Source organism: Medicago truncatula, chromosome 4, assembly GCF_003473485.1.
Source record: "Medicago truncatula cultivar Jemalong A17 chromosome 4, MtrunA17r5.0-ANR, whole genome shotgun sequence".
Classification (NCBI taxonomy): domain Eukaryota; kingdom Viridiplantae; phylum Streptophyta; class Magnoliopsida; order Fabales; family Fabaceae; genus Medicago; species Medicago truncatula.
In genome coordinates this window covers 3,594,413-3,609,438 of record NC_053045.1, presented here as the reverse complement: position 1 = coordinate 3,609,438, position 15,026 = coordinate 3,594,413, and the positions used below count along the sequence as shown (strand labels likewise).

The following is a 15,026-nucleotide window of genomic DNA, read 5'->3' as shown; positions in this document are numbered from 1 at the left end:
CCAATGCATATGTTTTATCTTTGATATCTTCAATTCTCTACTAAAAAAAATTATAAAATTTTAATATTTTAAAAATACTCATCGAGACGAATCCAACAACATCTTACATGATATTATTTATCTTTGTGAATTAGTAGAAAAGTATGGTCAAAGTATATCAAGTCAATAATGCATATTGTCAACTAGGTCATTTATTAAGGGACGGAGGGAGTATTAGTTTTTTTTTTAAGAAAGAAAAACACTATTAGTTGTTTTGGAATCCACCATAAAGTCGACATTATCCATTTGCATGTCCTCTAACCATTCTAGAGCATAAAACAAACCAATATCTTCACCTACAAAGGCATGACATAAATGATAAAAAAAACTCATAGTTTTAGCAAGAACAAAAGCTCCATCATCATCATCATCTCGCACACACATACCAATACTTGTATGATTCCTAGATTGTGAAAAAGAAGCATCAATGTTGCTTTTAAGTCTACCTTGTCGCGGGCGTTGCTATCACACATTAGAAGCTGCATTTGAAGAGGAGCTCGACGACAAAGAAATCTTCATGTGCGACAAAGTCAGAAGAACTTGTTGATGGATGTTCGCACTTTGACCGGTATTAATAGACTGCCAATCTTCTATTAGTTGGCGCGCTCTATTGACAACATTGGCACATAATTCATTATCATTCTTCCAAAGTTTAAGGTTCTGATGCTTCCATATAATTCAACATATGGTTGTTATACGTTGAACATGTTCCTGATATAAATTTTGCAACAAGGAAAAGATTGCATCTATAGCCGAGTTTTTGACAAATCATTCAGTTTACACAACCTTCTTAATAATTTTATACTATATATTTGCGTCAAAAAAATACCTTCATATACTTCATTTATCCAACAAAAACCTTATTCAAATTGTCGCATCATTTTTCGGAGATCAAGGCTATTTGATTAGCTTTTGACTCACTAATTTATTTCACGACTGAACATTTAATTTTTTAAGAAAAAGGGGAAAAAAAGTTCAAACTACCCCATTTTGAAAAGATTTTGGGTTCGGGGGTTAGTTACATAAAGGGAAGGTATTAACACCCCTTATGTCCGTAGTACTCTACGGGAACCTCTTGATTTTATTTAATTAATGTGCTATAACTTGCTTGCTTATTTTTGAAAAGAAGGAATTAAAGTGGAAAAATAAAGACCTAATTATCTACATTTTTTATTGATTTGGAAGGACATGGTCCTCTGCCTACGTACCCGTGAGGGATCAAAACCTCGTAGTTCGGGGTAAAAATTGACGTTTGATTTGTTGAGTGTTTTTTATTAGTTTTGAAAAAGACTTTAAAATGAAAAGCCAAGTGGCAAATAGGAATTTGTTTGTATTTTTTGTGTTAAAAGAAAATGACTTGAAATATGATTAATGTTGATTGCAATTTGATTTATGAAAGAATAAAATAAAGACGTTCGCTTGATTTAGGATCAAGGTTTCTTTATGAAAATATTTTTGTGATTTTTTGGTTGTTTGCATGTTTTTGTTGTTTTTGAATAATTGCTAAACTAACGGAGCAAGAAAATAAAACGTAATAACCTAAGCAGAAAAGTAGAGCATACACCCACACACGCACACATGATTTACATTAAAACCTAGATACATGCTATGGTCTGCAAAAAATAAATGACGGAAAAATAAATAATTTACATTAAGCCTATATATACATTCTAATATCCTTGCTGTGAAATAAATAAATGACATAATGAATTTAATTCTAAAATGCATGCAGAACTTAAAATAAAATGGGTTCAATCACAAGGTGGGGTGCAGCAGTATTCAGGGGTGTGCAGAATAGCAAACAGAAAGGGAATTGGGCCTACTGGGTGCAGCGGGCGTGCTGGGCTTAAAGGGAAGACCGGGTTCAGATCGGTTCAGACTTGGGTCGAGTTCAAAAGGACCGAACCGGCTCAGGGAATATATAAAGGGTGTAACCCTATTTTCTCTCATTTCCCTCTTGTCTTTCTCTCTCTATCTCATAAGCTCTCTCCTCTCTCTAACTTCTTCTCCGGCGAGAAGGGTGGTTGGAGCAGACTCCGGTGCGGGGGTCGGCGAGCCATCGCGGCGGCGGCGCCGCACCGGAGCTAAAAAACTCTATTTTTTTTGCTGTTTTCACTCGACTCCTCCCCTCTATTCAGTTCTAAACCTAGATTTTCGAAAACGTACACACAGAGGCCTAGATCTAAAGGTAAAGAAAGTACTACCTCTTTGTTTCTTTCGCGGATCCGGTTCTGTTATGGTGCTGGCTTGCGATCTTGTGTGTGTGTGTCCGGTTCTGGAAGTGCGGCTTCGAGTTGATGTTGTTCCTTGCTGGTTTTGCTTCTTTGCGTGCTCTGGCTTTTTCCGTGTGTTTCCTGTGTGTCTTGTGTTCTGTTGTGCAGGTCTCTATTTATAGTGCTGCTGGGGACCTAGGTTTGTTGAGATGATGCATAAATTGTGCTTGGATTGGGATCCGGGAGAAACAGAACAGAACGCGTAGTGTTCCTGGATTGGAAATCAAGCGCGTGCCAGGCTGGGCTGGATTTTTGGATCAAGACCGCTTTTGGACTTATCACTTAATGAAAAAAGATAGACACGGATATATATTTTTTGGGTTTTATCTCCTAAAATAATAAAAGAAAAGAAAAGAGAACTTGGATTTATTTAAAACGGGAATAAAAAGAAATTAAGTCTAAATTAAAACTAAGTTAAAATAATTAATTTATAACAAAAACAAAAAGAATTAAAAGATGGAAATAATTGATTAAAGACTAAATGGAGAGGACATGATTCGGAACCAAAATGAAGTATTTTAAAATACCTCACTGTCGGATTTTATTGAAAAGTCAGGGACTGATCAGTGTCAAATGACATGCGTCAGTGGGACCTTAGGTCAAAAATTGGGATATGTACTCCACGTATATAAGTGTCTTAACAACTAACCCCAAATGGTTTCCCCATTTGTCTATCAAATTTCCTATTCCATGTGCATCCTCAATCTCAATTATTGAAAACTCAATGTAGCTAAATCCAAAGTCTTCAAACTTCAGAAAGCATTAGTCGCTTGAGTTTCAACATATACAGGTTGACACTTGTCTCGCTTGTTATTAGCATTTAATCTCTCCCCAGTAACTTCCTTGTTAAAGAACTTGGAACTCTTCAACCAACTAGTTGCTAACTTGCAACTATTAGTGAGAAGCTTCGATGTTTATTCAAGCTTCTTCGTGTCTGAGTTTGAGATATATGTGAATAAATCGGAACTCGTGTCTATTAAAATAGAATGTTCCAAGTGACTAACACATTGAAAAACCTTAACGACTGCTGAAACAGAACATAGAACACTGTATATACCGTGTTCGACATTAGAAAGTGGAAGATTTTGTATTGACATGAGTTTAAGTGAAGCTTGCATGGATAAACATATATGGTTAATAAGCTCTATTCTTGAACTAGATTTATCTAATGCAGAATAATAGCTTTTGATGCACACTATAACAGCTCTTGAAAAACCCAAGGGGATCAAAGCTTTGATCTAAATATGACCTGTTGTAATCAAAACACGACCAAGGATATAATTATGGCTCCTTCATATGTCAACCAAATGATCAAACTTCATAAGAGCAGTTTCAAAATGCTAATGGAGAAGGCATCCACGACGCAGGAAAAGTTCCCTCTTTTTGCTACTGAAATGATAACGAGGTGGAGCAGTTACCTTTCTCAATGATGGCTTTGAAAATACCATCTCGTCAACAAAATTAGCATACACTTGATCGCAACCCCTTAAATTGACCTCCCTCGGTTGTACAGTTTTTCATCACATACTTCACTCCCTTCACTGTGACACCTTTACAAAATTCCAGTAACAGTTGCAAAAGCCCACAACAACTCTTTGAGATTACATGGAGTATTTATCATCAACTCTTGTATGTGACAAGCTCAATACCTCCAATTTTGAAACATCAAAGTTCATTGCACACAAATTCACTCCTAAACAACCAGCTAAGTTCAAATGTCTAATCTTACAACATCTCCTTAAAACTTGAATAACACCTTCGTCAGATATGTAGTCGCATTCTCTCACATCAAGCAGCTGCAAATTGGGGAAAATAGAAGAAAACATCAAGAGGCTTTCATCTCTCATCCCCAATAGATGTGCATTCCATTTTTATCTCACTAAGTGAAGGACAATTACTAATGAGTGAAAATAAGGCTAATTTTGTGAGCATCGAACAATCACTAAGGTTTATAGACACCAAATCACCATGAAACATGGACAACTTGACAACATGGCGATCATTTAGAAAGTAAGTTTTTGAAGATCCAAATGTTGTATACATTGACACTTGGATAACAGAGAAAAGATTTCAGCATAACTATAGCCGGTGCAATTGTGGAGGACAAGCCTTCTCAAAGGAAGACCTCCAATTGCAATAGAGGAAAGTAATTCATCCGGGATACATGAAGACGACAAATCAAGACAAGTTAATCCCTTCAGACTCACCAACAAGTCAATGAAGTGTGAATTAATGTTGTTATACCGGGGTTTAATTGATCTCCATGTAATGGATATAGACTTCAAAGTTGGTCTCTCTCGATTTGCAGAAGCAATGCCAATGCAAGTTATGGATGAGCAATTCATTATCGTAACTTCCTCAAGAAATTCACAATTCTTACACAAGTGCATAAGCAATGAGTCGATAGCATGGCAATGACCGGAGAGATTAACCTTACGAAGCGACATAGCATTTACTCTGTGTAGATTGGAAACGGTCGTTGTCACTCTTACTAAGGTCAAGTACTTCAAGTAAAGGGAAGCAATCAGAGATAAGAATTAGATAGCGGTCATGGAGAAAATCAAAGTTGGAACAACTGAGAGAGGTCAAAGTTGTAATCTTTTGGGAGAAAGCTCTTAACTGATTTGTGGGAATGGCAACTCTTCTACGCTCACTTTAAGTTCATGTTGGTTCTTCATCACCCAACACTTTGTCAGGAACAACATCACTGGTTTTACCAAAATATTTAACCATGTTGCATTATCAGAGCTAACTTTAGTTAAACTTCAAGAGAGTCTTTTTTTTGTAGTGGCCGGGGTTTGAACTCGAACCTTACATATTTTATGTATTGTCCCAACAACCAACTGAGCTAAGCTCACGAGGACTTCAAGAGAGTCTTTTTATCTCATCCAAGTACTTGCAATATATTATACTAATAAAAAATAAAAAATTATTAAAATCTACTTATGTTATTTGGTTTGATTTACTATTTTAGTTTTGAAAAACTAATTTCTAATCCGACTTTTTTTTTGTTTGAGGAATTCCTAATCCGACTTAGGATGGTGTATTGAATTAGGATTTTAAAAGACAATTTTTGTTTAAAAAAGTCTTGAGGATTTTAAAAGACTTTGCTGGATTTTGATGACTTTGATGATTTTAAATGACTATTAAGGATTTCAATGGATTTAATTCATAAGATTTTAAATGATTTGAAATAATTTTATGGATTTCAAGAGATTTCAACATATTTTATGAATTTTAAGAAATAATTAAAAAATATATCATAAAACACACTCTCTTTCACATAATCTCAATAAAGACTCTTTTATTTATTTTACTTTATTTTTTACGGGAGAGCTAGAGAGAGAGAAGGAAGGAGAGAGAGAGAGAGAGAGAGAGAGAGATGGGAGAGGAAAAGAAAGAGTAAGAGAGAAGGGAGAGATAGTAAAATCTTAAAAGAAAAAAACAATTCTAAGAAATCTTATGTTTTCATGAAAAACTTTTTCATGTTAAAATTTCACTACAAAATCCCACAAAATTCATCAAAATCTGATTTATTAAACAATCCTTCGAAATTTGAATGATTTTGAATACCATTAGATTTTTTTTAAATGATTAAGAGTCTTGATTGAATATCACAAGATTTTTTTTAAACGACAAAAAATCTTGATTGAATAACACAATATTTTTTTTAAATTGAAAAGAGTTTTGATTGAATACCACAAGACTTTTTCACCATAATTTTTTTTTTTTAAAAAAAGATTAAAAAAAAAAAGTCTAGAATCATGATTCAATATACCACATTCAAATGCAATTCACTAAGATCTAGTTTTTTTTTAGATCGATTTTATGGTTTTATTTTGTTATTGGGCCGTTAAATTCAACTAAAAAGGTCCAAAAAAAAAATTGTCAAAAATATTTTAACAATTTAATTTAATACTCCCTCCGTTCCTTTTTAAGTGTCACTTTTGGAGAAAAATTTTGTTCCTATTTAACTGTCACTTTCAAAGTTCAATGCAACATTAAATGTTGTTTTACCAATATTATCCTTAGTTATTTATTACGGAGAGAGAAATATATGAAATGAAATATTAAATTAATAAGGTTATTATAGTAAAAGTATAGTTTATTGCATCAAAAGTAGTATTAATTGTTGATTGTCTTGGTTTGTGTAAAATGTCAAAATGTGATAATTAAAAAAGAGATAGTATCTAATACTCCATTTAGGGGGGTTTATTGGATTGAGATTTTAAAGGATTTTAAAAGACTTTTTTGTTTTATAAAAGTGGTATTCAATCAAGAATTTTAAGGAATGTAAAACAATCTTGTGGTATTCAATTAGGATTTTCAAGATTTTTTAATGAGTCCAATGAAATTCAGTGGTATTCAATTGAGATTTTGCATAACTTAAAAATTGTGTGCTGGTATTCAAAACTCTACGGATTTTAATGGATTGTTGTGAGTAATAGATTTTGTGAGATTGTTTAGTGTAAAATGTACCTACTAACAATCTCACACCTAGCCTTGAGACTTTTCTATCTCATAGCCTTGAGATTTTGTAATACTCTTCCAAATTCTTTTTTTTTTTCTTCCAAATTCTCTTCTGTTCTACTGTAACAATGGCAGGTTATATATTTTGTTTGGCAAACTTATTGTCGAAATCATCATGCCTCTAACTTACACTTTTCTTAACATAACTTTTACGTTCATTAAAAAAAAGAATGTACTGTATAATCTTGTGGTTAATTTACCATCTACCTATATATCAAATTATTATAAAAATCACAACTTTACGTTCATTGCTATTATAATAATTTTTCTACTTGCATTTTTCTACATGTAACATGCATTTTTCAATCAAATTATTATAATCAATAAACTAACATAACTTATTTTTAGGTCTATTTATTTTGATATCATATGTTCAGGATTTTTAAGATCAATCAACCTGCTAGTAGTATATTATCTAATACTCCCTCCGGTCTCAAATGTAAGCAACTTTTCACTTTTTAGGTTCATTCAATAAATTATGAATGTGGTCCATAATATAGACCACATACATTATTTATTGAATGAACCTCAAAAGTGAAAAGTTGCTTACATTTGAGACTGGAGGGAGTAGTTTTTTTTTTGAAGAAATATTACACTCATTGATTCAATGTTTTTTTTCGGTTGATTTATAACTGTGCTTTTGTTTTTGAGATTTTTTGATCTGTACTGTATCTTTAAATTTATCGACCCTTTTAAAATTCATTAAAATCCTTTAAAATCTATACCATGAATCCATTAAAATCTTGCAAACAATCTTGATTGTAAAAAGTCTTTCAAAAAAAATCTTTTAAAATTCCACAAAATCAATACAATCCAACAAAGTCTTTTAAAATCTTCAAGATTTTTTCTATTAAAATAGTCTTTTAAAATCTCAATTCAATACCTTGATTCCTTCCGAAGTACATCATAAGAAAAGGGAACGAAAGGTAGGGATAGGATTAGGTGTGCCTACGCCGCTGGGAGAAAGAGCAAAACCGCCATGGCTTTCTTCACCTTAAACCCAACTCTCACTCCTCTTTCTTCTTCTCTTAAACCTAATAATCTTCCTTCTTCTTCTTCTTCTTCTTCCAATTCCTTTTCTTGTAACTGTCGATTACCCTTTACTGTCTCTTTTCCTCCACTTCGTCGTTCTTCGAAGCACGTCGTTCGTATGGCTCCCGATGAAGAGAAGTTGACTCGTCGTTCTCCTCTCGATTTCCCAATCGTAAGCTTTTCAATTTCAATTTCAATTCAATTCTAGTGTTTGGTGATTTTTATGTGAATAGGGATGTGATGGGGTTTGTGAAGTTTTGAATTGTTAATTTGTAATTATTGTTTAATTGATTTGATGTGTGAACCTTTTAATTGACATTTAGAATCAAACTTAAGCCGCCTTAGATGATGATGATGATGATGAACTTTGTTATATTTTAGAAGAAATGTTGTGATGAGTTTTTGTGTTTGTAGTTAGGAATTAAGATATGTGAAAGTTATATTTAAAAATAAATAAATAGTTTTTGTGTTTTGGTCAGTTTAGTAAATCTCTTCTTTGATGAGTGATTTTGTTTCCTTTATGCATGATTGAAGCGTATGATAAATTACATGTTTTCACAGCAAGAAAGTATGTCGAGTGATTCTGGTTTGATGTGTATAGAAGAGAATTTAGTGTTTGATAGGATAGTTAGCAATACTACTGCTTTAGGTTTAGGCAGGATGGGAAAGGGAAATAGAGGATAGAATATAGATTAGACAGCTCAGCTTGTTTGCAAGTTAAGACATCATCCATTTGGGATAACTTCAAAAAACAAGTAAAAGAGAATTTGGGTTTTTTTAAAACTTCCAAAAACTCTTCTCATTTTATAAACCACAACAAAGAAACCAGCCATAAGCCTATCTATTCCCCTCCCAAACATACCCTTGGTTTCAGCTACTCCAAGCCCCGTGAGGGTGTCTGGTTTGTGTAGTTGAGATTTTGTGTTTTGGTGAGTTAAGGCTATTTTGATAGTAGTTTATAGTATTTCCTTGTGCAAATTCAAAGAGAAAGATGAATCCCTTCCTCTACCCTTTTGATGATTGATTTTGGCCCGACAGTCTGTCTGTAGAATTAGCAGCACTACCCTTTCTAGACTTTTGTCCACAATCTAGTGGCTCTCATTGTACTAATCAAACAGGGTTTGGGTGATGTTTTGTTTTATGAGACTTTGAATTCTTTATCTTTTCAACTCGTTGCGGTTCAAATACTCTAGCTGATAGATTTTTCAATATATATAATGACAGGAGTGGGAAAAGCCTAAGCCAGGACGAAGACCAGATATATTCCCTCAATTTAGTCCGATGAAGACACCTTTGCCACCTCCAATGCCTGCAGATCCTCCAGAAGAGGATGAAGAAGAGGAAGAAAAAAGAGAGGGAGAGGAAGAAGATCCTGATAAGGAGGATCCAGAGAAACCAGAGCAATAGTTTAGTAAATGACTTGTCTTGAATTTTGCAGTTATCTTGATATGTCACTAGGGTAGTCTGTTTCCTGAACTTATTGTAATGTAATGTAAGAGCATTGTATGAATCAGAAGTAAAGTTTGAGCTTTCTTCAATTTTTCTACACCAAGTTGCATTGTATACCATGAGTTTAATTTACCCCAGAAAAATGACAATTTGTTGATGTATTACTGATATTTTGGTTGGGGTAGTATACCAAAGTATATTTTCCTCACTTGGTCGATTTTTCGCAATAATTCCATCCGTTTGCTGGACCTATATTTATGGTTTTAATACTGAATTTACCGAGAGATGGACCTTCAGCTTTGAAGGGAGATTTAATCCTCTGCCACAAAGGGCAGTGTGGAATTATATCAATCTCTGTTGGTTAATTGATTAAATTAGTTCCTGGTTAATTACTTGACCCTGCATTCAAGACTTCAGAAGAGATGAAATAAATAGCTTGGAGATGAAAAAACTTTGAAATGAAACATGATAAGACTAGGTTTTCTAATTGGGCTAAAGATTGGTGTTAATCGTTGAATTTCATCTTGGTGCTTTAGCTCCTTTGGTTGGATGGGGTAGATTGCAGTGGCGAGAGGACTTAAAAAGGCACTTTGAGTATGGGTATGAGAAGTGTAGGTTTACAGAACAATAGTTACACCTGATTTCTTACACTGTCTTCGTATTCGTATCTTATCATAGAATAAAGGGACCAAAAGCCTCCTCATTATCTACCCAAGGTCCTTCTTAGGGACAAGCTACAATCTTTGATGCTTAAGTCAGTGTATAGGTATAAGAAAGAGCATGCAGAACAATGTTTACACCTGCTTCATTACACTCTTTCTTTTATATCGGAGAATGAGGACCAAATCCAAGTTGTTATGATCTACACAAGGTCCTCTTAGAGACAAGCTTTCTGTCACAACATAAATCTAAGTCACACAAGGATCCTCGGACAATATCCTCAACAGGGCACTACCACAGATCACTGGGAACATTTTTGATTTATCGTAGGATTCACCAACATGCTTGCCTTCTGAGGATCTTCAAGATGAGGACTCCTCTCTTGTCTATGGGCTGATTTTGAGAGAGTCAACATCGCTTTATGTCATTATTATAGTTTTTAAATGTTTTGAGGTGTATAAAAAAGATTTGGACATATTTTAATGTCACACTTTTGCACTTGTGTCTATATATCTCACGACTATCAAAGGATCTTCACCCGACTATCAAAGGAGAAAGGATCTTCTCTATTTTTTTAAAATAAATGGAAATGTCTTTGGTTAAAGAGAAATACACACGAATTTGAAAAAAAATTAATTAAAGATGGCGGCATCCATTTTTCACGTTTTATGTCTATATATCTCCAAATGAATCATTTCATTACTTTCGAAAAATTATATCTCCAAATGAATCATTTCATTTCTTTCGAAAAATGGAGAGGATTCCAACTTGGCCATCACGATAACTTCCCCTTTGCTAGCGATGGTCGTTGTTGACTTGTTGTGGATCCACCTCCAATCCATCTTGCCAGTTTGTTGTGGCCATGCCCTATGTTTCGGATCCTCCCTCAATACCAACGGACAATAAACTTTGACACTAATGATGGATAGTGAGAGATCCAGTTTCACAGTTTGTTAATGGTATCTGTCTCACCTTATGAGAACAGTTAGCTACGATGGTAGTTTCAAAATGGTTAACCAAACAAAAATATAAAAGTTTACTTCACTTCGTTAGAGGTTTAGTAAAAATTGTGTCCAATTTGGTTCAGTTCAATTCTCTTATTTCAGTGAATAAACCATGATCATACTTAAACGAATTCTTTCTTTTCTTTAGAAATTCGAATTGAGCATGATGCAATTTCAGACAAAAGTTAGGAGTACTCGATTATTTTATAATAGCAGAAAACCAATACCATACACCTTTTTAAGACCAAGAAATGTGGAGATTTTTAGCATATACATACAAGAAATGGGTATACACATAAGCGTATCCATTTTAAGCAACATGAGTATGTGTAGATTTTAGTGTATCCATTTATTAATGAAACCGCAGTAACTCTTGAAAATTGGCAAATATTTGTCATGGTTAGAGGAAGAACATGAGAGTAATTAAAAAAACAGCTAAATTTTAGCAACTCTTGTAGGCCAAGGAAGCACACTCAATATTTGTTTGTATTCGCCATGAGTTTGACATAATCACAACGAGCCACTGAAATTCTGTAAGAACTACATTCGCCGTGAGTTTGACATAATCACAACGAGCCACTGAAATTTTGTAAAAACTACACTTAAGAGCTTCAACAAAATCAGTGTCACGGTAATTTTTGTCAAAATTCACTAATTCAAAAGCTAATGCCAAAAATTGGCAATGACTCAACTCAAGAATCTCATCTTCCACAGGGTAAGCTGTTACCATAAGGTGAGAACATAATAGAATTTGATAATTGAAATTTTGCATTGCAAGGCATTATTACCAAGAGAAGTCTATGCCAAAGCCACAACACTAAACAGATGTATTAAGCCCAAAGGGAGACACAAAGAAGCTACAAACAAGTACTTATTGCTTTTACATCATCACGATAAGCTTTGGTTCAGTACTAACATCAGCAATTAAAAGGCCACACAATAAGAGATGTTCTCATGGTCATAATTGTAATTACAGAGCTCAATAATGAAAGTATGAAATCATGACAGAGAGCCCTTCTATTTCTTTCCACTTTTCTTGAGTCCAGATCCTCCAAAAGATCCCTTCTGTGAGGCCTTAGCCTTCAGCTCCTTTAGCGCCTGTTCAATCGACGAAACAGAATTAGGTAAAAATAGGAACATTTTTGTAACAGAAAAATTGAATGTAGTAGATAAAAAGCGCTATAAAACTCACCTTCTCCTCATCCTTTTTCTTCTGGATGTTAGCCATGTCAACCTACAAAATACAGATACAATTATATCACAAGGTCATTACAAGATCCTCAAGTAAAATGCAACTAAGAGAACAGAAATTTCACAACAATTAACAGCAGAAATCTAAATAAAATACTACTAAAAATAGAAAAGAAATTTCACAACAATTAACGGCAGAAATCTCAATAAATTATTACTAACAAAGAGAACAGACATGATAGAATAGGTTCTACAATGGTCCCTTCAATCTTCCTACCCATAAATGACCGTCTACCTCTCCCCACTCCAATAGGCCCATCTGATAGGTGGGCACATATTTATATTGAAAAACCATTCTTAACACAATTTTCCAGATCCTCTCTAGACCTCAATACCCTGCAGCAACTCCCATTCGAGGTATGGTTTAAGAAAAAGAAGCATTAAAGGATTGAAGAACATACTTCATCGATATTCACACTGAATTCAGTAATCAAAAGCTAGAAGAATGGTTTGCAAAACAGAAACTAAATGCATGCCCTCATGAGTCATGACTTTCAAAAATTACACCTCCCTCTAGAATCTACTCTAGATCATAATCAACTCTACATAAGCTCTGAACTCAACTCCTATGTATATTTCATTCTTTCCTTCCTAATTCTGTTATGCAAACCTGAATATGGTATTGTCTGTCATTAATATCCCCAAATACTCCCCTTATCCTTTCTAATCAGACGGACCTATTAAATTTGGGGTCACTAATATAAAAAAGTATCCTAATCCTACAAAGTAGTTGCCAAATTCTGTTTGTTTCAACAGAATACAACAGAGAAACATTGAAACAAATGAACAATGAAGCTTTAAAGAAAACCCATATGAAAAATCAGCAAATCAGCAAAAAGTGAAATGATGTTACAATTATCATTGAATTGCATCCTCTTTTGTTTTTAATTATTATGAAATCATTGAATCCAATCTATGACAACATGGATATTAAATTTAATAAAACCCAAAATAAAAAATTTATTAATTTGAAAGGAATTAGAGTTCTATAACAAAAACAACCAAGCTCAAACAAAACTGCACCAAATTTGAAAATTTCAATTGACTCACAAACACAATTCAAATATACAGTACAAAGAAATAAAAAACCAACATAATATCCAAAATAAAATTAACAAAATTACAATACCTCATCGTAATCCTTCTTATCAGACTTTGGCTTCTTCAAAGGCTTAGCTTTTCCACCTAAAATCACAAAAAGCAAACCAAAAAAATCAATCAAATAAATCAACAAAATTAAATCTATAACAATCATGAACAGATCTATATTTTAGGGTTCTTCAATTTAAAAATCGAAAATTAATTAAAATCTAAAAAAAAAATTAAAGAAATTGATGATTATTAGAATCACATGAATCAAGAGTTATGGAAGATTGAAGGTTACCTTGCTTGGTCGACATGGTTTTGGTTGAAGAGTTAGGGTTTGGGTCTGAATACGAAAACGACGAAGAAAAAAAGTAGCACGCGAACAAAAAGACCTTACCCTCACTAAATTATTTTCAAGGGTATTCGATTCTATATATATAGCTAAACGACGAATTACAACCACCGTTTTCTATAAGCAACCTATATTTTAAGTCTTTTTTTTTAGAAAAAAAAGAGAGTGAAATAGACTATTTTGTCCTTCAATTTGTGATTATCGGTCAATTTCATCCTTTAATTTTTCAAAATAGTTAGTTAGTTGATCATCACTCAAATTGGTTCTCTTTTATCAAATGATTCATATACCATCTGGTTTAAATATTAGATACATGTACGTCGCTAAATATTGATATGTGCGTCCATGCCATCTGCCACATATAAAAGAACAAATTTGTCTTGTAAAATTTATAACGATTTGATAGTGAAATTTGACATGAGGAAATTCATAAAAAAAAATTGTAACTTTATGGAAAACCTAAAATTTCATGAAAAATCATTATTTTCTCTTTGTTAATCAATCTAACCATAAACTCTAATAACATGAAACCCCCACATAATTAGCTCAAATCTTCATCATTCAAGCGAGGGAGGAAATTAGATTTGAAAATGTTGTATTCATTTGGATTTTTTTTTTTTGATATTCTTAACTTTTTCAGATCTAAGTGATTAGGTTGTACATTTTCTTATCACTTAGTTGTATTGCATTCAATCGTTCATTTTGTTAACAATAACAACTATTGAACTTCAAATTTCTAAGTGTGACATTTCTAAATGACTCACAAGTATTCATAGATGTGTTTGTGCTAGCAATGAAGGTGCGTAAGAGTTCAGTGTCATTGTTAACAATATTAGATGTATTTTAGTTTCGAATTGTAACTTTGAGGTTAAGTTTGTTTCGGGGCAAAGACAGACTTGGGTTAGGTCTGGTGTGACAAGCGTCACACCAGCTCAAACCTAATTTTAAAATGAAAATAACACTTTTTATGTTTTTGAAGAGTTGACAACACAAGTTTCAATACAATACTTACTACATTTGATTTCTTAACCCGACAACGGTTAACATTACCTTTTTTAATTTTTTTTTTGTTTTGATACATAACAATCCACTACAAAGCTTTCCTTTCCTTTCCATCTATTTTTCTTCCATCTTCTATCTCACTACACACACGCACAACACAAACTGAAACCCCAAAGCCACAATTCCACAAACTATGCACCACCACCCACCGACCACCAGCCCACCACCAACGACAACGGCGTCCACCAACTGCATAACAGAACCAGCACATCACCACAACACCAACATCTCTATGTTAGGTCATCTCTTTTTTTCCTTCTTTTCTATAAACTCCCAATTTTGGCTCAA

At 33.5% G+C, this 15,026-nt stretch overlaps 1 protein-coding gene and 1 long non-coding RNA gene across 2 annotated transcripts; one reads left to right on the top strand and one right to left on the bottom strand.

The window, feature by feature from the left end:
* Positions 1-7,734: 7,734 nt before the first annotated feature.
* On the top strand, positions 7,735-9,531 carry LOC11414515 (coiled-coil domain-containing protein 9). The gene is made up of 2 exons (XM_003604423.4): positions 7,735-8,046; positions 9,099-9,531. The coding sequence occupies exons 1-2, from the start codon at positions 7,822-7,824 to the stop codon at positions 9,279-9,281; spliced, it is 408 nt and encodes a 135-aa protein (XP_003604471.1). The 5' UTR covers positions 7,735-7,821; the 3' UTR covers positions 9,282-9,531.
* A 2,206-nt stretch (positions 9,532-11,737) lies between these two features.
* On the bottom strand, positions 11,738-13,784 carry LOC11411540 (uncharacterized). Its single transcript, XR_003011655.2, has 4 exons — positions 13,623-13,784; positions 13,368-13,423; positions 12,180-12,221; positions 11,738-12,085 (listed from the first exon to the last, which is right to left on the bottom strand). It is a non-coding gene; the product is annotated as an uncharacterized lncRNA (long non-coding RNA).
* Between the last annotated feature and the right edge of the window lie 1,242 nt (positions 13,785-15,026).

Coding starts and splice junctions, on each gene's coding strand:
- LOC11414515 (XM_003604423.4), top strand. CDS start 7,822: ATGGCTTTCTTCACCTTAAACCCAACTCTCACTCCTCTTTCTTCTTCT. Junction 8,047..9,098: donor CTCCTCTCGATTTCCCAATC/GTAAGCTTTTCA, acceptor ATATAATGACAG/GAGTGGGAAAAGCCTAAGCC.